At 36.7% G+C, this 25,356-nt stretch overlaps 1 protein-coding gene across 1 annotated transcript in view; it reads right to left on the bottom strand.

The window, feature by feature from the left end:
* Nucleotides 1-1,776: 1,776 nt before the first annotated feature.
* The window catches only part of PRTG (protogenin), a 123,798-nt gene continuing 100,218 nt past the window's right edge, over nt 1,777-25,356 (bottom strand). The window contains exons 12-20 of the mRNA XM_028507756.2: nt 22,247-22,342; nt 21,395-21,581; nt 20,660-20,787; nt 19,229-19,399; nt 12,215-12,397; nt 10,773-10,893; nt 9,317-9,482; nt 6,336-6,440; nt 1,777-5,865 (exon numbers count right to left, since the gene is read on the bottom strand). Coding sequence (XP_028363557.1) covers nt 5,461-5,865; nt 6,336-6,440; nt 9,317-9,482; nt 10,773-10,893; nt 12,215-12,397; nt 19,229-19,399; nt 20,660-20,787; nt 21,395-21,581; nt 22,247-22,342 — 1,562 coding nt within the window. The 3' untranslated portion in view covers nt 1,777-5,460. The remainder of the gene's footprint in view (nt 5,866-6,335; nt 6,441-9,316; nt 9,483-10,772; nt 10,894-12,214; nt 12,398-19,228; nt 19,400-20,659; nt 20,788-21,394; nt 21,582-22,246; nt 22,343-25,356) is intronic.

The raw sequence follows: 25,356 nt of genomic DNA on the forward strand, positions 1-25,356 counted from the left end.
AAAAGGAAAAAGTTCAGCTATAAGGACAGTTTTCAAATATTTCTCATGAAATTTCATAAAGTTAAAGCCAAATATTTAGGAAACTTTCTGTTAAACACACAGAACTGAAGTGTTACTTTATGAAGCATATATTTAAAAAGTTTAAGCTGAAGTGTTTTTGCAAGTGATTTAGAGAGAAAGCTTAACATACACATTTGATAGGTCACAAGCCAAAGTTTTCAAAGTTCTGAAATTCTGAAGATGCCCAAGGGACACATGACTTTAGACTTCTAATCTCTGTAATGCCATAGACATTTTATGGGGATCAGAATTCTATAGAAATAATGTATCTGTGGTAGGGAAAACAATGGCTACCTGCAGAAGTCCATGTTCAAATCCCTGGACTCTGAATATGTTATTACCATACACAGCAAAAGAGACTTTGAGGATGTGATGAAATTAAAGATTTTGAGATGGGGAGATCACCCTGGATTATCCAGGTGGATTCAATCTAATTACATGAGTCCTTAAAATTGAAGAACCTTTCATGGCTGGGGTCAGAAAAGAGGCATGTTAATGGAAGCAGGATCAGAGAGATGCCACATTGCTGGCTTTGAGGATGGAGGGAGGGGTCCTTGATTTTGTCCCAGTGAGACCTGTGTCAGACAGCAGACTTAGAGAACTGGAAGATAGCCCTGCTGAGTAACTCAGTTGGTCAGAACGTCATCTGGAAACACCAAGGTTGAGAGTTTGATCCCAGGTCAGGGCATACACGAGGAGCAGCCACTGAATGCATAATTAAGTAGAACAACAAACTGATGTCTCCATGTCTGTCTGTCTCTCTCTCCCCACCCACCCTGCCCGCCTCTTGCTCTAAAAGCAATTTAAAAAAAATAGAGAACTGGAAGATAATAAATGTGCGTCATTTTAAGGCTACTAAGTGTGTAGTAATTTATTACAGCAGCAATAATAAGATAATACAGTATCTGTCAGGTAAAAATGCAAGACTGTCATGTTAAACACCTTCAAAGGCCTGAGAAGAGTAAAGCCTGCAAACATACAAATTGCATTAACCTGTGATCTTATATCCTGAGTGTAAACTGATTAAATGCAGAATTCTGTGTATATGTTTTAAAATAAAACATAAAATCAATAAAATCAATAAAATTCGCAGACAACTGGTTGTGTATGGTGCTCTCCAAAACCCTCTACTCTGTGCTCACAGCCCATAAGAATTATTTTGACTATTAATTAAGCCAAAGAATCTTGACCAGAGACCCATGGCAAACTGTCAGAAACCGTCTACAAATACATGTTTAGACTTAGAAAGATCATGACTCTTTCAATATAGTTGGAACTCTGATTTTACATTCAGTATTAAAAATTTACATTCAATGAAATATAAACATACATGTAAATCACTACAGACACTGCTGAAGTGGTGCCACATGTGGATATTCTTGCATTAAAAAAAAGCTTTTAATTCTACTTTCTTTTGTGACACTCTAAATTGTTTCTAAAGGTGTCTTCACATGAACTTGAACAATGATCCCGAGTCATCAACATGAGCAAGTTTCTAGCAGGAGTCCCTAACAAAGCCAAGACATGTGAATGCAAATCACTATCGTTGTTCCTGATGTTGACACTGCTCTTGTCTGAAGCAAAGGCAAATAAAAGACATTTCACTGAAGATCTAATTTCCCTGGTGTGCCAAAGCTGATTTTTTAAAGCCACTTAGTGGATAAAACTGTATCCTTATTTTTAGGCTAATCAAAATATAAAACTTCAGATTTCATAAAAAATTTTTTTGTTTCACCCAAGGTTCCACTAAAATTTCAAATACTGTGCTATCTTGATGTAATTAAAATATTTCAACTTATGGACAACTTTAAAGAGCACATCTATCAAAGTATATTCTACTCGAACAGTGATGTGATTTGTTTGCCTGTTATGTCCCAGTGCTCTCCAGAGATGAGAGCATTCCTACTGTTCAAGAGAATGCCTTAAGCCTTCTGAAGTAAGTAGGCAATGCTTTAAGCAGGAGGAAGACTGCACAGGCTAGTTCAGGGACTGCCACCATAATATCTGCAATGGAAAAGCTTGCTGATATTTCTGTTGACATCTCATACTTAAGGTGCTTAGGGAAAGATCACATCATTTGGCAAAAACATCCCGTGGCTGAATCAGCAGATTTCATGGAAAGTCCCTATGTATGCTATTTGTATAAAGTCTGGGTTCTGGAGAGACATGTTTATTTGACATAAAAACAAGAAACAACAATTTAACGTACAACTAAGTTTGCTTATATGCGGAGGTAACCTTAAATATCTTTGGTTTTTTCAATTTGCTGATAAAAAGTACTTGACTAAAAACACTGATAAATACCAATATAATTGTATTGCTTTTAATTATGTAAACTTAGCCCTTTGATATATTTTGCTACTAAAGCTAACCCTATCAGCCTCTAAATAAATTTATTTCAAATCTGCTCATCTTCACTTACTTACAGGCTAATCTATACATTTTAATGGTCTTTGGTATGAAAATACTGATGAGCAGTATCTTGTAATATTTGGCATAAAAATGACATGCATGTATCAGTACTTACAGCAAATAAGTCTTTGGAAAAGAATACAGTTACCATTTGCATATTAGCCCCTTTGGAGTGAAATACCATGAAGTAACACCACTATGAGACAGAAGTGAGAACCTTCACATTTTAGTTACAATTTTATATTTAAGGCTTCAGAGAAGCTAGCTTTGGCCAAGTGAAAAGAAGTCTTTGCAGTACACTAAATACCTTATTCAATGAGACCAAAATATTTATCTTTGGTGAAAAGACTTTTTTTCTCTCCAACAAGTAGTTTCAACAATTTAAAAATACTTTAATACTGTTTAGTTGAAGATTTACTTGCTGAAGAAAAAAAATTACACTTGAAATTCTTTGGAACTTTCTACTGGTAAAGAACTTATTTTAAATGCTCTAGTAACAATAAGGTAGTTAAGATTACTAGTCTATTTAACTACAGCAATCAGTATAAACCCTATTATTTTGAGTCCTATTACTTTGAATTAGTAACTACTTGTGTAAGCTTCATTAGCTATAGATGTTTCTAGTTAATTCAAGTGGGGGAAATTATAGTCAAATTTTCACTTTTTACTGAAAATTCTTTGGTAACATGATTATTATGAAAAAATCTGTATAGAAACAAAAGGTGAAAAAGTAAGAAATGCACTGGTAAATGATTAGCAAATAGTTATAGCCTAAAGGTCTACAACAACTATGGGCCTATTTATCAAAAACCAAACAAACCAAACACTTTTCTCAAGGACTTCAGATCATCTCTCTAGGCTTTCCAAATGATTTAAATTCATACAGTCCTACACACATCTTCCATAACCATGATGGATGATGTTTCAGCTGTAGGTATTTTTTTGCCTTTTAATGAAAGTTTAAGAAATAAAATGAACTTTTGTACTCCTTAATTTTAGATACTGAGAAAAGTAGGCCCCACATACTTCTACTTACGAACCAAAAAGCGCCATACCCTGTCAATTTGCCCATGCTTCCATGAGGCAGCTTAAAAGTAATAACATGTTCCCTGAGTACAGGAAAAAAAATAACACTAGAATAACTTTAAAAGGAGGTAGTATAAAACAGGAGCTATAAAGGCAGAAGCAGCATTTTTCCTTGCCTCAGATTGTTCACCTAAAGCTCTGCTTTTTAAAATTTTTTTTGTCATGAGGCCCATACTTAGATAGCTAAATGGGGACTTTGAATTTAGTTCAGATGTGGCTGCTGGCACTTAATGTTGGTCTACTTCTGAACACATCCAGTTTGGCACAAGACTACAGATTAAAAAAACAATTAAAAATATATCATCAGACATTGGGATAGAAGATGCTACAGGGTAGGACTATATTATCCAATAATATTCCTTTGATTTTAAGAACACCATTTAACATAATCCCCCCTCTATAAACCAAAGGTTTCAAGGATAAACCATAAGATTCCTTCTAAAGTCAGGCTCAGAAGTCATTTCCAGATAATTTGAAAAAATACATTTTAAAGGATATGGCCCCCCCCACTCCACACCATGTATTGTGATTCTGTATCCTCTCCCACTGCTGGGCACTTAGTAGGTAACTGTCTCATGACCCAGAGAAGGCCTGTTCTATGTGGCTGAGTAAACAGTTTGCTGATTTCAAACCAGCAAGAGGATTAACTCACTCCTGGAGTTAGCATTCCTCATTCGCAGCATTGACACTGAAGGAAGATTAAATAAAAGTACCAAATTCTCTTAAGAAGTCAAGAAAATGCGTACAAAGTGGCAGGACTCTGAATACTAATCCCTAAACAAAACCTGCAGGATAACGAACCAAAACACTTTGATAAGATATTGTACATCAAAATAGTTACTGATAAAATCCAAGACAGTCTTAAGGCAACTTTCTGTACTCTTGTCCTGAACGACTTCATGAATATTAAAAAGATATAAGGCAAAGAATTCATAATATATAGTGGAAGGCACTGTTACCATGCTAACCTCAGGTTAATTTTACTGTCTACCGTTGCACTTATTTCACTGTTAGTATTTCATGAAATTCCTTTAGCCTTTTAAGCCAAGTAGGGATTTTTTTAAAAACAAAAACCTTAACCCATTCTCTTCAAAAATCTGTTTTCTGCATGGAGTTTTGCTACTAACTCTGGAAATTGAGGATGCTTTGCAAACTAGACAGTGCAGCCTTTGGCCAGCTGTCAGGCAAAGAGGAAGACAGAAAAGGCACAGCTCTAGGCAGGCTAAGTTTGGGATACAGCAGACAAAGCATTCAGACTCTAATGCCCAAAACATAAAGGCTCTTGAAGCAATAGTATTCTCTGTATGCTACCAAATAGTTCTTTTCTCAAGAGAAACTTTTTTTTGTCTTGGTCATTCACTAAAATCAACAGTCCCACTTTTCCGCTTCTTAGTGGTTTGACAGTCCTCACAGTGAGAGGTGTTAAATATACAAATCATGCAGAATCATATATTTTTTTAAAAATCAGAGCTTCAGATAAACACTCTTACTCATCTACCTATATGACTCCTTTGATCACACACATTACACATAGAGCAATGAAAACAAAACACTACTAGGAAGTATCATCAGTTATGTAGCTGAGAACTATCACAACAAACGAGGTAACAAAGTTGTCTTCTAAGTTTGCCATCGGGCAAACTGAGGTAGATAGTTAGCAAAGGGGCTTTCAAAAGTCTTCCCTTTGCTCCAGTGATATATTTTTATAATCCAGTCAAATATCTTGACTGTCTTTTCACATTGCTGACAATGAAACATTCAAAATATGCGAATTTAAAAATAAAACACATTCAAAAAAGCTGAAATACCCAATAAGACATCAAGATTTTCACAAAAGGCTTTGGCTCCCTGTTCATTGTCCTTCGAACAGAATTAAAGGTGAGAATACCTGAATATGACTGTCTAGATTGGAAAATCATTTTTATCAAAGCTTAGCATTGCAGATGGTAGCTGCAGAATGGAAGAGGAAGTTTGCTCAGCATCTGACGGCACTGCAGGGTCTTGACACTTCCTCTTCAAGGCATCTCCACCTGAATCACTGCCAGGGAAGGAACTGGAGGTCAGGGGTGTGGTACTTATAACTGAAGACAGGTGTATCTCATCATTGGATTCATGGGAGAACCTTCCAGAATCTCCGGTCTCGTGGCTGCCTTCACTATTGGCTGAATGCTCAGTATCAGCTGCAACACCAAAGGGTCTTGGGAAGCTGGCTGTCTGACCTGGGGAGCTGGGGGAGTCTTCATCACTAATTAGCACAGTCGTGCCTGGCTGGTAAAAGCAGACCGATTGAGTAAATCTTCTTTGAGGCTAGGCAAAAATACATAAAACATGATAAGTGATGACAGAATGCCCCTGAAAAATAATCAATTTGGTTTTACATATTCTGAGATAGCAAACTGTCCAAGTACATGGGTGAAGAAAGGTCATCATGAAGGGACTGCCTAGGTCAGCAGTTCCCCACTGAGAACTGGGAGCACATAAGAACTACAGGGCCAAGTGAGGTATCAGTGGTTTGGATATATGCTCCTGCCCGATCCCTTTCTCCACTGCCTACCACTCCCCACTGAAAACCCCAATTCTAATTATTATTCCAATTGTCACTGATTGAAATCAGTAATTTCTCCCCATGGCTTTCAATGGGGTCCTGCCCCAAATGAAGAAAATAACACCCAGAAAGAACATGAAAACTCAAGTATCCATTTACATTTTCCTCTCTTTTTAATTACCATCTCATACACCACGGGTTGCCAAAGATTTTTCTCATATAGATGGGTTACCTGCTCAACTTTCATCTTCTTAGAATCTTGGAAAAAATGCCATTTTTTCTTGGAGTTGTTTTTAATCACAGGACCATAGCTATTAATTATCAGGTCAGTTCCTCCCTGGAGAAAGAAGAGGGGAAAATGTCAATATTATATATTTCAGTTTATCACAAGTAGTGCACAAAATGTTTAAATGTTAAAAGAAAATGATCACATTATTACCATTTCCTCTTTTTTTTTATGAGACATTTGGTTTATTAATGTGCTGTTATTAGAAACTTTTGACATTACCCTTACATTGTGAAAGTTTTTTTTTTTATTTTAATCATTGTTCAAGTACAGTTTTCTTCCCCCTACTCCCATTCCAGCCCACCCACCCAACCCTCCCCGCTTCCCCCCATTACCCCTCACCTCTAGTTTTTGTCCATGTGTCCTCCAAATTTGTTCCTGTAAACCCTACCCATTCCCCCCTGAAATTCCCTCACCATTTCCTCTTTTACACAAGCAGCATACAACAAATTCAGGGTAGTTTTTAGTAATCAAAAAGATGTAATAAGTTTATCTGTAAGACAGATATATATCCTAAATAAAGTATTTGAGGTGAAGAATAATGATTCCAAAATTTCTTTGCAAATGATACAACAAACAAAAATATATAGACATGTAGAAATATGAAAGATATTGACAATTACTTGTGCATTCATTACATTATTCTTTTAATCTTTCCATATGTTTGAAAAATTTAAGAACAGTTGAGAAAAAAAATGGGCCCACATATGGCAATAGATGGGGGATCAACTCCCAAGCTAACCCAAGAGAATGGAGGTATCTGTCCTTCAAACTGACTTTGTGGCTTCACTCCAGGCCTCCACTTGACTGTCTCCCTTCACACTGGATTCTCCTGCTTTGTCTCCATGTCTGCCACCCTCCTCTGCTTCTCTGTAATCCTTTCTCTAGTTCCAAGTTAGTAGTAACAGAACTACAGTGTGTTTTAGTTCTTTTTGTGCCTATTTGAAAGGTTTAGGTTCTACTGCTCCAGATTAATTTGAAATAAATTTAATGGCTTATATTTATCTAGCAATAAAAGGTAAATTAAGTTGTAAACAAAAAAGACAACAGCCCTGACTGGTGTAGCTCAGTGAGTGAGGGGTCTGGTTTGATTCCCAGTCAGGGCACATGCCTGGGTTGCAGGCCAGGTCCCCAGATGAGGGCATGTGAGAGGCAACGGACTGATGTCTCTCTCCCTCTCTGTCTCCCTCCCTTCCCCTCTTTCTAAAAAAAATTAAAATCTTAAAAAAAAAAGACAACAGGAGTATCACACAAATCAATTCATTATCATTTACCCGTTATATACATAATATATAGCAGGGGTGTCAAACTCATTCTCACTGTGGGCCACATTAGCCTCAAGGTTGCCCTCAAAGGGCCAAAATAATTTTAGGACTGTATAAATGTAACTACTCCTTAACTGTTAAGGAGTTGAAATTATGTTCGGCCCTTTGAAGGCAAGAGCAAGGCTGATAAAGCCCCTGGTAAAAATGAGTTTGACACCCTTGGTATATAGCATCGTGCTAGATACAGGTAGATTGCATCTGTTAAATATAATTGTATAAAATTCAATATTAGTCCTGGCTGGTGTGACTCAGTGGATTGAGTGCTGGCTTGCTAACCAAAGGGTTGCTGGTTTGATTACTGGTCCCCAGTGGAGGGAGGGCACACAAGAGGCAACTATGCACTCATGTTTCTCTCCCTCTCTTCCTCCTTCCCTTCTCCTCTCTCTAAAAAATAAGTTAAATATTTTTTAAAAATTCAACATAAACATCCCCTGATATTTTGATATATTTTTATTATTCTAAATTTTAAAGAAGGGTTGGGGAAAAATAACTTATAGCATAATTTGGCAAACTTTTTTCTGCAAAGGGTCACATAATAAATATTGTGGGCTTTGCAGGCTATATATGGCCTCTGTCCATTTTCTCCTTCATCTTTTTTTTTCAAACTATCTTTTAAAAATGTCAAAAACATTTTTAGCTCAGGTGATGGCCATACAGAAACTTGTCATTGGCTGGTCTAGGCTTGTCAGTAGTTTACTAACAGCTGGTTGATAGCACATTGGTTATGAGAGCTATTATAATAATGTATACTATCTAATGTTGCAATGTGGCTAAAAATGATTTTCAGTTGGTGTTCCTAATGCTTATCACTGTACTATTACAGGTAGTGGAAGGAACTTGAAGTAACATCCCCCAATGACATTCTTTTCTAACTATATCCAACTTTTTCTAGCAATAAAGGGAAGGATCGTGAGACATCTAGCAAGATCCTCACAGTTTTAAAAATGTCAGCCATACCTAGAATGTTCTGATGGTCAATTCAGTTAAAAAAAAATCAACCAAACTAAGTACACAATGAATGAGAAAAAAAATTTGTCCACCCAATAAATACAGAGCAATTCAATTTATCATAAATGCATACTAATAACCCTGGTGTCCTCATTTAAGACAGCATAGCTCTATATAACCCCATCTAATTGAATTTATGCTACTCTTTTTTATATCTCTTTCATCTTTTTAAAATTAATTTTATTTAATTATATTTTTAGAGAGATGGGAAGGGAGGGAAAAAGAGAGGGAGAGAAAGATACATCAACCAGTTGACTCTTGCACACCCACAACTGGGGACCCGGTCTGCAACCCAGGCATGTGCCCTGACTGGGAATCAAACCAACAACCCTTTGGTTTATAGGCTGGTGCTGAATCCACTGAGTCACACCAGCCAGGGCTATCTTTTTCATATTTTATTCTTTTATATGTCCCTATCTTCTCCCCAAATTATTTTATGTAAGGAAGGATTTGAGTAAAACTTTCACATTTCATTAAGTAGAATATGGATATAATACATTTGACATGTTTTTTTTCTAAGTAGATTTTACACATATATGGAAGACGAATGGAGGGAAGGATTATGCAGCAAATCGGTCTCATGGCTTGGAGTACCTTTGCATCAATGAAGCTGTTGGGCATCATCATTGGCATTAAGGAGTCTTCACTTTCTACAGCCTCTTCCAGGTTCTTTCCTACTTCATGTCCACTGGCCACGGAGGCACTGGTACGAGATAATGGTTGGGTTCCATTCTGTGCTGTCTTGGAAGAAGATGATTTCCTAAAATATTTAAAGAAAAGGAAATCTAGTTTCATTGTATATATAGGCAAATGTACCAAATTTGGCCTATAATCACAACTTTGCATACAATAAAGTTATTTAATATTTGCTTCTTACTTATGTTTAGAACTAAGTATTAGATTTTAACTGCATTTCACTGCTGAAAATGTGTATGATTTAAGGAAGCTTCTTTATTTTTTTGTTCCGATATATACTTGCATATACTTTTTATAAACCCTTATTAAAACCTAATATTGACAAACTATTATTTTTATTATTGATTCATACTTTATGCATAAATTATAATTTTTAATTTTACATGTTCTCCTTCAGGTCTGCAAATTGTCACCACTAATGTCACATTTCACTTGCCAATTAATGATGACAAATGTACAGCAGCACTTCTGCAAGATTTAGGCATCACTAAAAGACTGTGCATAAAGATTTATAGAAGAGCTCTTAAAGTGAGAAACTTGACAGTAAAATTAAGCCAGTTCAATATACAAAAAGGTGTTAGTACTAATTCTTCTTCATTAACATAATATCTTTTTTAGTCAAGTACCAAACAAATATATAAACTCTTAACAACCTAGGCAAATGGAGGAAGTCAAGTGACACACATTTCCTAAAAATATGTTTTTGACTTTGCTTTTCAATTTACAAAAGAACCTGAAGGAAATAAATTAAAACAAAAGCCAAAATATATAGATTAGAAATAGATAAGTTCACCGAATGCTGAGAATTTAGCTGAAGTCAAACTACAGATATGACTGCCTGATAGAGTTCATAGAGAATCAATCCCCAGTTATTACTTTGTTTTAATCCATGTCTGGAGATATTCAACTATATGTTCTGTGGTAATGTTGCGGGACAGCGGTGTTGGGGGAGGGGCTGTCAGTGACTCACACATTTCAGGCTATTTAAATGTGAAAATATTCGAGATAGTTAGGAATAATCCTCTCAATCAGCAGATATATCAGATATAGAAGTGTGTCATTTTTCTAAACTGAAGGTTACTTTGTGTTTCTCAAGATACTAAGGAAATGAAGAAACTAGGAGTTTTATTTAAGAATATTTTACTGGTACAGTAAACTTTTTCAAATGGCAAGAAAGTAATCTTCCAAAGTGAGTGTATTTCTATAGCTGTAAGAACTCAAGTAATAATACACTTATTTTAAAATGGAAAATCCTAATTACTCTAAACAGCACTTGGTTTCAATTTGCTTCTTGCGGTTAATGTAAGTTAAATGGTTTTTTAACCATTTAACATCTGTAGCAATGAAAACACACCTGGCTTTACTTCGGTATATCAAGATGAGAACACAGATGAGGATGCAGGTCAAGGCTATGCCAACACCTACAGCGATGCCAGTCATTGATTTTTGGTCCAGGTGGTAATATCCTGAATAAACTAGAAGGGGAAACACATTTACTCAGAATAAATAAAAATATGCATGATTCCATTTATAATTTTCTGACAGATAATTGCTTTTCTATACTTTTCTTCCTCTCATAGGAAAACTTTTGACACTGTGTCTAAGCAGAAAAGACACATTACACTTTTATCAGTGATCTCAGAAAGATCAGTTCATCTTCCCATAGTAAAGATTCTAAATATGAGTCTTAGATACTGTACTATACTATTATATCAAAGATGAACATTGGTTTATAACTTATAACACTAAAAGGCACAAGGCACAGTTGTTCCCTGATGGACCAAAGGACAGCTTTCATGTCATGTTACCTCAGAGCTGAACTGTATTAGATTAGTTTTCCACTGAACGTATTGGCAGTTACTTAGCAGTGCTTCTAAACTCTACTGTACATGCGGCTTTACTAGAGGATATGTTAAAATGCAGATTCTGATTCACTAGATCTGCAGTGGTAGCCATGATTCTGTGTGTTTTATAAGCTCTTGAGTGACACTCCCACTGCTGGTCCCTATACACTCTGAGTAGCAAGGTCTTTGAGGTGTGATACAAGCCTTGCTCTCTCTTTCCACTGATGATAGGGCAGCTACTATGGCTGCTCGCTTCCTGTGTTTAAATCCAACTGCCCTGTCCTTTTCTTTTTACTCTCTCTCCTTCCCTGGGTGGGTGTTTCTTTATCACTCATATTCTCTCCCTCTCTCTCATTTACACACACACACACACACACACACACATGCCCACTCCCCCAGAGGGGAGGAAAGGGAGGTGTCTACCCCTGCGCCACAGCGGGCTTGGTTTCCCTCCGAACAGGACAGTTGATAGGGAGTGAAGGTGTCTCTTTAAACATATTTTCCCCCAATTACTTTCCTTGAGAGAAACATTCTTTCTGGAAAGGCTGTTTTTCTGTGGTGAAAACTCTTAATGAAAACATGCTCATCTAAGCTTGAACACCACAGCCACTACTGCTGTTTATTTCCATGAAACCTCCCAGGAAGCCTACTCCCATAGTTCCAGGCGGTGTGGTTCATCTGTCTCGGTGGCTGAACAGCTGGGAAGAAAAATAACTGGGACAGAGTGGTCTGAAAACTGCAGTTAATTCTGAGGTAGGTTTGTCTTCTAGGAGTGCAGAGAAGAGCCGAGCAGCTCCACAGCATCAAAGCTTCACTGACAACAAGTCAAAAAACTGAGTGCAGGTTTTAGGATACGGCCATTGTAGGAGTGGACATAAAGTGAAGGGAGCTGAAAAATATGTCTGCTCTTTCTTTCCTTAAGAAAAATCAGTGATTGTGACAGTATACAGACCTTTGCTATCTGCAGAATCTAAACGCTTGGGCCTCTGATTTGATTCAGAACTTTCCTTTGGAAGCACTGCCAGCTCTACAGAATTCGAAAAGGGTCCTTCCCCCACTTCATTGGATGCAGATATCTTGACAATGTAGACATTTCCTGCCACCAGGTTTTCCAACAAAGCCATGGTGATTGCCCCTATTAAAAAAATATATCAATGACAAATTAAGTAAATGTTATCTTTTACTCATTCTTTCAATCACACAATCATAGTGCTTTATTTTTAAAAATATTTTTCTGATTATAAAAGTAACACATTCATTTAGAACATTTTGGAAAAGTAAAGCTAAACATAAATACAATGACAATTTCCCATTGTTAATATTTGGTTTATCTGTATGCGAGTCTACACCACTCACGTGTGAGTACATATTTACTACATGCATGTTTCTATCCTAGAGTTTTCACAGTTCCCCTACATAACTCTCTGCAATTTTATCTTAGGAGTAGTTTTTAAGAACAGCATGTCTTTTTGTTTTGTTATATACAAGGTCTGTCCAGAAAGTATCCATCCATGTAATATGAAAAATAGATGCATTTATTGAGGACAATGTAAGACACAAGATAGTACATAAGACACTGATGCCTCAGTCCCCTTCCAACTAGGCACCTTGGGACCTCACATAATTCTTCCCAGTTGCCATCAGCTGCCCCATCATATTTTCCTGAATCTTATTGATTCTGACGTCTCTTTTCTTTCAAAGATGATTTTAGTTTTGGGAAAAGCCAGAAGTCACAGGACACCAAATATGGGCTATAGTGGGGCTGAGTTACCTGGGTGATTTGATGTTTTGCCAAAATACTAAGCACAAGACGTGATACATGAGTGAGCACATTGTCATAATGAAGCTGCCAATCACCAGGTGCCCATAGCTGCAGCTTTCTGAATCATCCAAATAGTTCCCACGGAGGAATATTCAACCTTAACGCAAAATCTGATGCAGATTTGCTGCTCTACTCATTTTCAATGTGATGGCTACACTGTACACATGTTCACTCAACGGTTTCTACCACCCCACTGACTAGTAGAGTGAAGTTATCATTGTTCACACATGTGCATTCCAGTCCACTTTCTTTGGATGCCAGGTTGCAGCCATGCTGTACAAACCATTCTCACTATATTAACAATAGCTGGACTTTTTCTGGACAGACCCTGTGTGTGTGTGTGTGTGTGTGTGTACATCTTTAAAATATACATAAATAAAATATGTATTTATAAAATTTTTTATATATTCATATGCATATAATGTTTTACTCTTTACATAGGTGTGGATACAACCAGCATTAAAAACATTTTACTATGAAATAGTTCAAACATAGGTAGAGAGAGAATAGTATAATGAATCTGGATTCAACAATCATAATTAGATTTTAAAAATCCAGTGTAAGAGTCTTTCTCTTCTTTTGGAAATGTTTTAACTACTTATGGAAATAGCTGTAATAGATGATCTTGACTTTCTTAAATTAGAAACAACACAATTAGGTTTTTTAAAATTTATTTTTATTTTTTTTAAAAAAGTCTCTTTCATTTTTTAAAAAAAATTTTATTTATTTTTAGAGAGAGGGGAAGGGAGGGAGAAAGAGGCAGAGAAACATCCATGTGTGGTTGCCTTTCACGTAGCCCCCATTGGGCACCTGGCCCACAACCCAGGCATGTGCCCTGATTGGGAATTGAACCTTTCGGTTTGCAGGGCAGTGCTCAATCCACTGAGCCACACCAGCCAGGGCATAAAATTAGTTTTGAAAGTATGAAAATATTTTTCACCCTTCCTAATCATTATCTAAGATATCTTGAATGTAAACAAAAGGCCAAAAGTTATGTTGAAACCTCAGAGTGCTGAAGATTTAGACCTCAGATTAACTATCAAAATTACCACCAATTTGCCTAGCATCTACTTCTGTCCAAAGGTAATTGTCATTTGAATTTATATATGACACTTAGTATCAAAAGATACTTTCTCTGTTGACATGACTGCTAAGAAGGATTTCTATTTAGGCACTGCTATTTCTTGAGGAGTCTTTATGCTCTTGTTCTGTCACTGTACTGAAGTATTTTTCTTACAAAAGGGTCTCTCACTCTAGGAATTAATTCTTATGTTAAGAAAGCAGGTGTAATAGAAATTCAACCAGCAAGTGCTTCTATGACTGCATTTGTGCGTGGGTATTCACAGGCAACTTAGCTTTCCTATGGTGATTTCATCTTTCTCCTGACTCAGAGCATCTTTACAATAGCTTTAAAGAGTTTACAATAACTTGCAGCAGTCACTTCTAGGCTAGAGCTGTCTATTCTGATGCACTTGCAAGAGTGTATTTCATTACGCAAGAGAAATGCAGCGTGATCTTAGAGCTGAGGACATGATTCAGAGGCCACCTCTGAGGATCACATGGTGTGAGGCAGCTGAACCAAGTGGCAATGTGAGGAGCCAAAAACAGCTTGTTTTCATATTCTATGGTTTCAACTTGGCCTGAGGAGAGTGTGAGCTATTTGAGCATACAACTGTTAAATAAACAAACTGACCCGTATTTAGAATCAAGAAAAGCCTTTCCATTCTTACTGTGTTCTTAGGCAATTGAAATAAAAAACAAAGATGTATTGTGACATGTTACCATTAACTAGGAGAAGAACATTTCAATAAATAAATTGAGCTTCCATTTTATCTTAGAATACTTTACATTTATTTTTTAAAAGTGCTAGGCAAACTAATCACTACCTGAAAGTAAAAGTCTTTTCATTTAATTTAAATTTTGTAAGTGGATCAGCTGAGTGTGTTTGTGTACATGCATGCTCCCCTTCCTTAGAAAGAAAGGACACTGTTAAGATTCTGGTTCCCCTATGAGCACACTCAAAGCAGTTCCCAAATATTAAAGTGAACTGACTGTCCCTGTATTTTCTCAGCAGAATGTCTCAATCTTGGTATGATTATTTCAGTGTACTGCCTTTTATGTGCGTCTGAATCTTCAGCTCAACTAGGAGCTTCACAAACCAGACAGTGTTATAGGCTCAGTGTTGTATCAATGTTGATTAAATGCTGGCACACTACCAACTAAGTAATTTGTGACTTGGGGCATGTTACTGAACTTTACTTTCCTCACGGGGGCAGTAATTCCCACCTCATGTAATTATTATAAAGACTAAACAAGCTACCACTGCCAAGTGCCTGACAGAAGTGTATATATTCAATGAAAGTAAGTCTGCCTTACCTCTGACCTCCCTTCCTCTCCCCTTTCTAGAAGACAGAAAATTTCTTTCATATTTGAACAGTGTAATATGAATGAACAGCTAGCATAATGCCTTGTGCAAGATAATTCTCAGTAAATGCTAACTGAACTTATATTAAAATAGAAGCTATTTGCTACCAAAGTAGTGTTCATTTAAAATGTAAAAACAAAGGGTAAGAAGCATTCACTACAGAATGAAGTCTCAGAGCTTTCTATCTTTCATCCATGTTCTCTGATTTTTTTCAGTTCTACAGTCTTTTTTCTTTTTCAAAATTTTGTTTTCAATTACAGTTTACATTCAATACTATTTGTATTACTTTCAGGAGTACAGTACCATTCCACAGTCTTAAATTCATCTACAGGGATGACTTCTGATATACCACTATTCCCATTAACTTAATCCTCCTCCTTGTTCAATCTCTTTACTGAGACATCTAAAAGGCATCAAATTGGTTTCAAATTTAACATTCGAAACCAAACCTTTGATTTTCCCCATTAATTCTTTTTTTTTACACATCAATCTGCAGAAAATCTAGTTAGCTGTTCTTTCAAATTATGTTTTAATCGTTTCCCATTACCTTCCCCATTATCACCCCTGTTCAACCCCCCTACTAATTCTCACATAGACACTCAGTAGTATTAAATAGTTTCTAACTTCTACTCTTACCTTCTTATAATAAATTTTTCAAGCGGTTGCGAGGAGTAATCCTTTTAAATTGTAAATCTGATCAACAGTCTCCAATGTCTTCCTTCACTCTTTGAATAAAATCAGTGGTCCTCAGATTCTGCCCTGTAAGACCTGCCCTTGGTTACCACGATTGTCACCCTTGTCCAAACCCCCTTCATTTCCCACTGTCTGCTCTTCCCTCCACTCTAGCTGTCCTTGCCTTCTTGTTGTTCCTATAACATGCCAAACACACTTCTGTTTCAGAGCCTTTGCACTTCTCCCAGATATCCTCATGGCTCTGCCCTGATGTCATTTCTTCCAAAAGAACTTACCTTACTATCTCCATCACTTTGTCTTTTCCTCTTACTGTAGTTTTCTTTATAGCACTTATGACACTATCTGAATATTTTTATACGTGTTTGTGTATTTCCTGAGATGTAAGCTCCAATGGGGTAGGAACACTGTTTTATTCACTGTGGTATTGCCAATGTCTAGAAGAGAGCCTATCACATACTAATCATTCAATAAGAATTCATTTGCTCAATCAATCATGTTCCTACTTTTAGTAGTTTAACTTATTTGGCAAATGATGAGTTGAATGGATTCCCTCAGTAAAGAACTTTAATTTCCAATGTGAATCTCTAACAGGAGGGATAGTAACATTGTTTCTCTAATTTATGTAATCATGGAACTTTTTTTTAAAGAGGGGTATGTATCTTTAGCATGTTGGGAAACTCATGCTATGAGGAACAGAGTTCAGGAACTGCTGTAGTACAGCATCATTTCCTATAGTGTGTTTTAGATTTTAAAATAATTGAGTGGTTTAGGCTGATTTACTGTATTATCTGCAAGTGTAAAGGCTCTAATTTCTGATCCTTTAAATTACACACAAGCATACTTGCACATCACATTTCTGCTCAACCATTTTAGCATGTACAATTTTAGCCATGAATATCATATGGTCACCAGGAACATTTTAAAAATGTTTTAACTAAAGAAAAAAACTTATTTCACTTGGCAATAAATACATGAATTTATTATATATAAACATATATAAACACAATATGTAAAGAAGATTAACAGATACATAGGGGAGAAATATTAGTATTCTTCCTCTTTTCCCCTCCATCTTTTCCTATACCTTTACCAAAACAAAATACTGTCTTTTTAGGCAGGTACAAATGAACAGCTAAAGGAAGTATGTGCTCATGTGATTAAAATTCTTTTTATTTTATTTTATTTACTAAAGATTTTTTAAAAATTATTTACTATTTTTTAGATTGAGGGGGAGGGAAAGAGAGGGAGCAAAACATCAATGTGCAAGAGAAAAATCCACTGGCTGCCTTTTGCACACCCCCAACTGGGGACCTGGCCCACAACCCAAGCATGTGCCCTGACTGGGAATCAAACTAGTGATTTTTAGGCTCTTAATCCACTGAGCTTCACCAGCCAGGATTGATTGAAATTCTTTATTAATATTTATAAAATACCACACTAAATCAGGTTAGTCACTTGGCCAAATGTATTATTGATAAACCATTTTAGAAATAAGAATATTATGGTAGGTTGTAAAATTAATAGCACCAAATAAATTCTACATCCACTATCTCCACCTGTGGACAGTCCTCTGCCACACTAACTGTGGACTTGCCTACATGATTTGCTTTGCCCAGTGGACATTAGCGAATGTGATGCGAGCAGAGGCTTGCAAAAGCTTTGTACATGCAGATTCCTCTCTCTTGTCCTTAGAATTCTCTCTTGCTGTTTTTAAGCTACCCACACTCTTTTGAAATTGTGAGATAATTTACAGCCTCATGAGTGACATGAGGAGAGAGCAAAAGACCTGCTCAGCTGATCCCAGTCCAAATTGCTGACTCACTGAACTGTGAGAAGGTAGAGTGGTTTTTCAGCATAGTTTGTTAGGTAGCAACAGATAATTGATACAAATATAAAATTGTATTGCTGGCAAGTACTTGTTACTTTCATGTCTCTTCAGTGACTAAGAAATCACTCCTTAGTGGGGCTTCTGCTTAATGAAAAACATTATAAATATACAACTATGAAAACTCTAGCTAAAGTTACCATTTGTTGATTTTTACAATTGTATAGAGTTTATTACACCCACATAGTACCTTTAAGTTTATTCTCTTACTTAGATAAATATTCCCCTTAAAAGGTTAAATGTATTGGAGTGTCTAGTACTATAAAATGTTTAGAATATGTAGATGGCCAACAGATTTTCTTCTTGAAATCCTTCTTAAGCTTTTAATTGCTTGGCAAACTGTTCTTTTCTCGGTATGTGTATATGAATGAAGAAGGTGCCAAAATAATGAAGTTTTACAATTTATGTGATGACCCATCTAAAAACTGGCATGTAGGACTTGTTCATATGAAAGATTAAAACATTTGAAAAGGATATAATGATAAGAGTATACAGTAAGAATGTTAAAAATTTTTGAATTCAGTTTTGCTCAGCTTAAAAAAATTGTGTTAAAAAATTAAATTTAGTGTTTGTAAGCCCTAATAAGCCTTTCCCTGTACTAAGAGGTCAATTAATTTGCAAGTGGACCATTTTAGTAGCTGTACAAAAGTCTTCTCCTGTAAGCCAGGTCCTCTTCCAGTGTTTGCTTCTGCAGCACAAGCACACAACCACCAGAATCTCATAATCACCTATAACAATCTTCCTTCCCTAATGTCTACCTCCCTCCTTATGCTATCAAGTCATTCAACCATCCTCTCCTTTTCATTTCAAGCCTCACCACCCTAATCCAGGTTTATTATCTCTTTCCTGGACCATCACAATTGCTTTCCAGTCTCTGCATGACTCTTGCCACCCATTCCTCCTCAACCAAACCTCTTCTATTCACAACAGTCAGCATGATCGCTCTGAAATGCAAATCATATGCTCCTTCTTCAAGTATGTCAATGGCTTTCCATTGCTCTCTGAACAAAACCAAAATCCTTAATAACTTTTAACTTCATAAATATAAATTCAAAACAAAGTCTAGATCCCTCTTTCCCTTTGTTTCCTTATCACTAATAATCTTACTTTTCCTTCTCTGGTAATTTATGATCATATTTACCTTCTCGGTGTAGGACCTGCCACTCTCCTGCAATCCAGGCCTTCCTTGATGCATATAAGATAGTATAGCGTGTCACAACTGTCTCTGGGCCATCAGGGGGTTTCCAAGAGACCAGAGCAGTATCATCTTCTATCAGCGTCACTTTTACTCCAACTGGTGGTCCTGCTGGTGCTGTGCACACATGTAGAAGGAGATGGTATTAACAGGATAAATGGCCCTATACATGCCAATACCAGGCTAATAGAGTGACAGGCAGAGAAAAGAGTTTGAAAAACTAGGAACCACTATAAACACATCTAAAAAATCACAGCTTTTACCAATTAATAGTGATAACAGTAAAATACTACTTTTCTTCTTTTTCTGAAAGCTGATTTCATTTTTATAATGTTCAGAACATTTTAAAAATATAAAGGAGATAGCAGATTCCTAGATGTGGAATTACTAAGTCAGAGGTTGAAAGCATTTTTAGGTCTCTTGACATGGTTTTGTCAAACTGATCCCTCAAAGGCCTATAATCACACCAGTAGCACCTGCTCATTAGATATTGAGTCTTTTCCATTGAGTATTGGATCTAAACTACATTTCTTACTAAAATGTATAGAATATAGCTTCAAACTGATCTAGAAAGCCACTGAATAAATACTTCTGAGACCAGAAACATTCAGTTATTCTCCAAAAAAGTTGCAGATCAGTGAGTTTAAAGGGCAGGCTTTACACTAATAATTTACATCTTTGAAAAGTATTGAAGTCTTGGCATTTTAACTGATCCCATTTTTAATGTGAGCTAAAAGTGTGAAGAGCTGGTTTGGGGCATCATATAGCATATGGGATATTGTTAAAACCATAGCAAGAAAGCTCTTGCTCACTAAAATAAACATCCTTTGCTTTCTTTCAGCATAATTAAAACAGAAGTCCTCATATATCATCTAATCCTTCATCCTCACTCTAGAGAAAAGGAAAAGCAAGTTTTGGAGACAAAATACCTTAGCTAGAGTCACAAATAAACTATACAACTGGTGCTCAATTAGGTAGCATATCTATGCACAGCACACAGCATCAAGCTACCATACATATAGACAGAGGTTCTAATGTGGGCTCCTAACACACCCATTATTCACTTATTTACATTTAAAATTATTTCAGTGCAGCCTTGAATAGCACACATGATTTTAGCTCATTTGCTTGTGTAATATGTACACTGAGAGGGGAAAAATAAATTTAATAAAGGAAAAGAAATCTCAAATGTTAAGCAAAACAAATCAACAAAACCAACACAACAACATCATATCAACTGGTAATCGATGTGATGTTTTGTAAAAAACAAAGCAACACATCAACTAGTAGTGGCAACCAAGGTAGTATCCCTTTCAAAATGACGTATATAGTTTTTACACATTTAGATAAAACCCAAAAGGCAGCTGCCTTCTTTACCTTCTGGAAGTGTAGAATGGTAGACGACGGGACTCCAGGGACTTGAAAGTTGATCCACATGCAATCGAACAGCAAATTCATATTTGGTGTTTGGTTCTAGACCTTGAACCAACATATGGGTTTCTGATCTACAATGACGAGCAATGAAGCTTTAATGCTGTGAGCACACTGTTTCTCAAAGATTGTCAATATGTCCAATAAATACAGGTACGGAGGACACATTAAAATTATTTTACACTAAAAGAGCAATCTAATTTGACTATTATATACTACATTTGGTATTATAAAAATATCCCTACAAATGTCCTAATACAAAGAAATTTCCTCTGAAATGTTGGAAGTCAAATTATGCTTTTAAATCATAGTGATAGCCATCTTTTTATCCATAACCTAGAAAACAGAATAAACAGCTTTATTTTTTGATGCCAGAATGAAAATTATCTTTTGTTTCTTTATTAAACATGCTTCTCTTTAGCCACATGAAGGTCAAAGTAGCTTCTTGCCCAATTTTGTTGCATGAGGCTGGGGAAACAAAAAAAATCATTTACAAAAATTAAATGTCAAAAACATTTTCAGAACTGAAAATATAAAGATGAAAGAAAAACCCAGACATTTTATAAGCAAGATAAGTCCTAAGACAAATGCTTATAGTTGAAGCTCAAGCTAGCCCAAGACGGGAAGATGTATGAATCGGGAAGGGAGCAAAGGAAACAACCATTAATAGAAGCTACATACGTTTGAATATACAGAACCAAAGAAGCATTCTGCAGGCCAACAGGGTTACAGCGAATGGTGTAGTTAATTATTTGTGCAGTCGTGAATGCAGGCCTCCTCCAGTGCAGGAAGATGGAAGATGAGGTGTTAGCCTTCGCATAGAGATGGTGGGGTGGTGGAGGAGGAGGAACCATGCGATCACGAACAGCTATTGGAAAAGACAAGGTCTATTTACCGCACAGCATAGCATTTATTGTAAAAAGTGATAAGTGGTAAAATCATTAACACCCCACCCAGTAAGCTGACTTTAGGTCAGTCTTTCTTCCTTGAGAGGCTTGTAGTAGTCTAGAGATATATTATTCAAACCTGAGCAATTCTTCCATGAGTTAGAATATAGGGAATAAAATACTATCGATACAGATTATAAGGCAGAAGCATAGAGAAGTCAAGCTACCAAAGGCTTTCAGAAAGCCAGCAGTGGGATTAAAACAGACTGACACCCACTTTAGTAGCAATAAAATCATACAGCTCTTAGTAGCAATAAAACTGAACAGCAACTAGAAGGAAATAATTAGCCTCAAGCTTAGAGCAGATGAAAGAAAACTCAGTATATGTAGGTATTCAGGGTTATTTTCCAAGTTAAATTTCTTTTGGTCTTTTGCAGACAAAAAAAAATAGATTCTTATAATTAAATACATCTCACCTAAATATTTACCGAGCATGCATTTGTTCAAGCTACTATCTTAGGTACCCTGGAGAATATAAAGTAATCAATGAGGATTCCAAGCAGTAGTGAGTCTTAGATGTTGAGGAAGAGGAGCAACAGGAGTGTGAGCCATACATAGTGAAAAGAGCTACCATAACTCTACTTACACACGCATCCTGGGGTGCTAACTGTCTGATCTGCCTGGTAACCATCCTCTATGTTATTGTAAGCCAGCAGCCGCACATGGTATTTTCTTCTGGGGTCTAAAAAGAAACCAATAGGTAATAATTAGACCCAGACATATAGACACAAAGGTTCTAGAACATTTCTAGATTTGGGGTTTAAAATCTTCTGAATAAATACCAGATCTAAGTAAAATAAAAATTTGTCTCTCCCTGTCCTACACAATGACTAAGCAATTCACCTTAGTATGACATTGCTATTGTGACTATCTACCAATTATTTAAAATCTCACATTTAACCTCACTTCAAACAATAACATTACTATAACTGCCCTTCGTCCTCCTCAACTGAGCAGAGATAGACTCTTGCTTTTAAAAGACTTGGGTTGACTTCTGGCCAAGATGGAGGCATAGGTAGACACACTGTGCCTTCTTGCACAACCAAAATAAGGACAACAAAAATTTAGAAACAAAAAAACAACCAGAACTGACAGAAAACTGAACTGTATGGAAGCCCAACAACTAAGGAGTTAAAATAGACACATTTATCCAGACTGGTAGGAGGGGTGGAGTCGAGCCCAGTGGAGAGGGGTCTCAGCAAAAAAGCGCGGTGGTTTGCAGACCCTGGGTGAGCAAGGCAGCAGCTGACGGACCCAGGTACACAAGATGGCAGTGGGCGGACCCAGCAAGGCTGACTGATTGGGCGGTCACACATTCAAGCAGATAAAGCAGGTGAAACTGAGGAGCAAGACAAACCAGGCAACCCAAGGCTCCAGCTCAAGGAAATAAAGCCTCAAAACACTGATTGAAAACACCTCTGGGGGTTGAGGTGCCAGGAGAGACTCCCAGACTCATAGGAGAGTTTGTTGGAGAGACCCACAGGGTTCTAGAACATACAGAAGCCCACCCACATGGGAAGTACCACCAGAAGGGCCCAGTTTGCTTGGGAGAAGCTGGAGAAGTGACTGAAATCCAGCAGAGAGAAGAGCAAGCACCATTGTTCTCTCTCTGACCCCTCCCCCACATACAGAATCACAACCCAGTGACTAGCTTGCCCTGCCCTGGTGAACACCTAAGGCTCCACCCCTCATACATAACAGATGCGACAAGACAAAAAAAAAAATGGCCCAAATGGAAGAACAGGTCAAAGCTCCACAGCAAATACAACTCAGCAAGCAAGAGATAGCCAACCTATCAGATGTACAATTCAAAGCACTGGTGATCAGGATGCTCACAGAATTGGTTGAATTTGGTTGCAAATTAGATGAAAAAATGAAGGCTATGCTAAGGGAAATAAATGAACATGTACAGGGAGTCAATAGTGATGGGAAGGAAACTGGGACTGGAATCAATGGAATGGACCAGAAGGAAGAAAGAAACAACCAAACAGAAAAGAATGAAGAAATAAGAATTCAAGAAAAATGAGGAGAGGCTCAGGAACCTCCTGGACATCTTTAAACCTTCCAACATCCAAATCATAGGGGTACCAGAAGGGGAAGAGGAAGAGCAACAAGTGGATAAGTTATTTGAGCAAATAATAAAGGAGAACTTCCCCAATCTGGCAAAGGAAATAGACTTCCAGGAAGTCCAGGAAGCTCAGAGAATCCCAAAGAAGTTGGACCCAAGGAGGAACACACCAAGGCACATCATAATTACATTAGCCAAGATTAAAATTAAGGAGAGAATTCTAGAAGCAGCAAGAGATAAGGGGACAGTCACCTACAAAGGAGTTCCCATCAGACTATCAGCTGATTTCTCAAAAGAGACCTTACAGGCAAGAAGGGGCTGGAAAGAAGTATTCCAAGTCATGAAAGACAAGGACCTATATTTCAGATTACCCTATCCAGCAAAGCTTTCATTTAGAATGGAAGGGCAGATAAAGCACTTCTGAGATAAGATCAAGTTAAAGGAGTTCATCATCACCAAGCCCTTATTTTATGAAGTGTTAAAGGGACTTATCTAAGAAAAAGAAGATAAACAACATGTATAGTAAAATGACAGCAAACTCACAATTATTAACAACCACACCTAAAACAAAGCAAAAACAAACTAAGCAAACTACAACAGGAACAGAATGACAGAAAAGGAGATCACATGGAGGATTAGCAACAGGGGAGTGGGAGGAGGAGGGGGAAGGTACAGAGAATAAGTAGCATAGATGGTAGGTAGAAAATAGAGAGGGGGAGGGTAAGAATAGTATGGGAAATGTAGACACTAAAGAACTTATGACACATGGACATGAACTAAAGGTGGGGAATGTGGGTGGGAGAGGGTGTGTAGGGTGGAGGGGAGTGAAGGGGGGGAAATGGGACAACTGTGATAGCATAATCAATAAAATATATTTTAAAAAATAAAAGACTTGGGTTTATGTGATGAATCATTTCTAAAAATTTACACTATGTAGTTGTTTAGTTACTTGAGAGTAGTTTATTAAAAGTGAAAATACAAGTCAGATGTTTTTCCCCTCAAAGTTAAGGGGAATTACAGCTGTCATCTTTTAGTACTGTACATTTGAAAATCTTTAGAAATGTGTTATTTATTTCTAAGTACACCCTTTCCCTAAACCTGTATTTTCAAGTTGAGAGCCAAATTCTGCAAGAAAGATAAGCTGGAGCTCCCTCTACTGGTATTCATTAGCTAGTACAATCTGAAAACTAAAGTCCATCCCTCAGGTATAAAACAAAACAAGAAACAATTTCTGGCATTTGAGAAAATAAGTGATTATAAGATTTAAATGATATACTTTAGTAAATATACAGGAAGTTTAATGATACCAGTAAATTTAAGTATAACCATTTATGATAACTATAGAGTGCTTGCTTAGGGCAAAAAATAAATACTATTCAGAAATAATGTATTTCTTTTTTCCCCAGCTTTACTGACATATAGTTGGTAAATAAGAGCTGATTTTTAAGGTGTACAACTTGATGTCTGATATACATATACATTTTGAAACAATCACTACAATCAAGCTAGTTAACATACCCGTCATCTAATATAGTCACCATTTTTTGTGTGTATGTATGGTAGAAATGCTGAAGATCTACACTCTCAGCAAGTTTCAAGTATATGATATAATATTTATAATTACAGTC

Source organism: Phyllostomus discolor, chromosome 1, assembly GCF_004126475.2.
Source record: "Phyllostomus discolor isolate MPI-MPIP mPhyDis1 chromosome 1, mPhyDis1.pri.v3, whole genome shotgun sequence".
In the NCBI taxonomy this organism is placed as follows: domain Eukaryota; kingdom Metazoa; phylum Chordata; class Mammalia; order Chiroptera; family Phyllostomidae; genus Phyllostomus; species Phyllostomus discolor.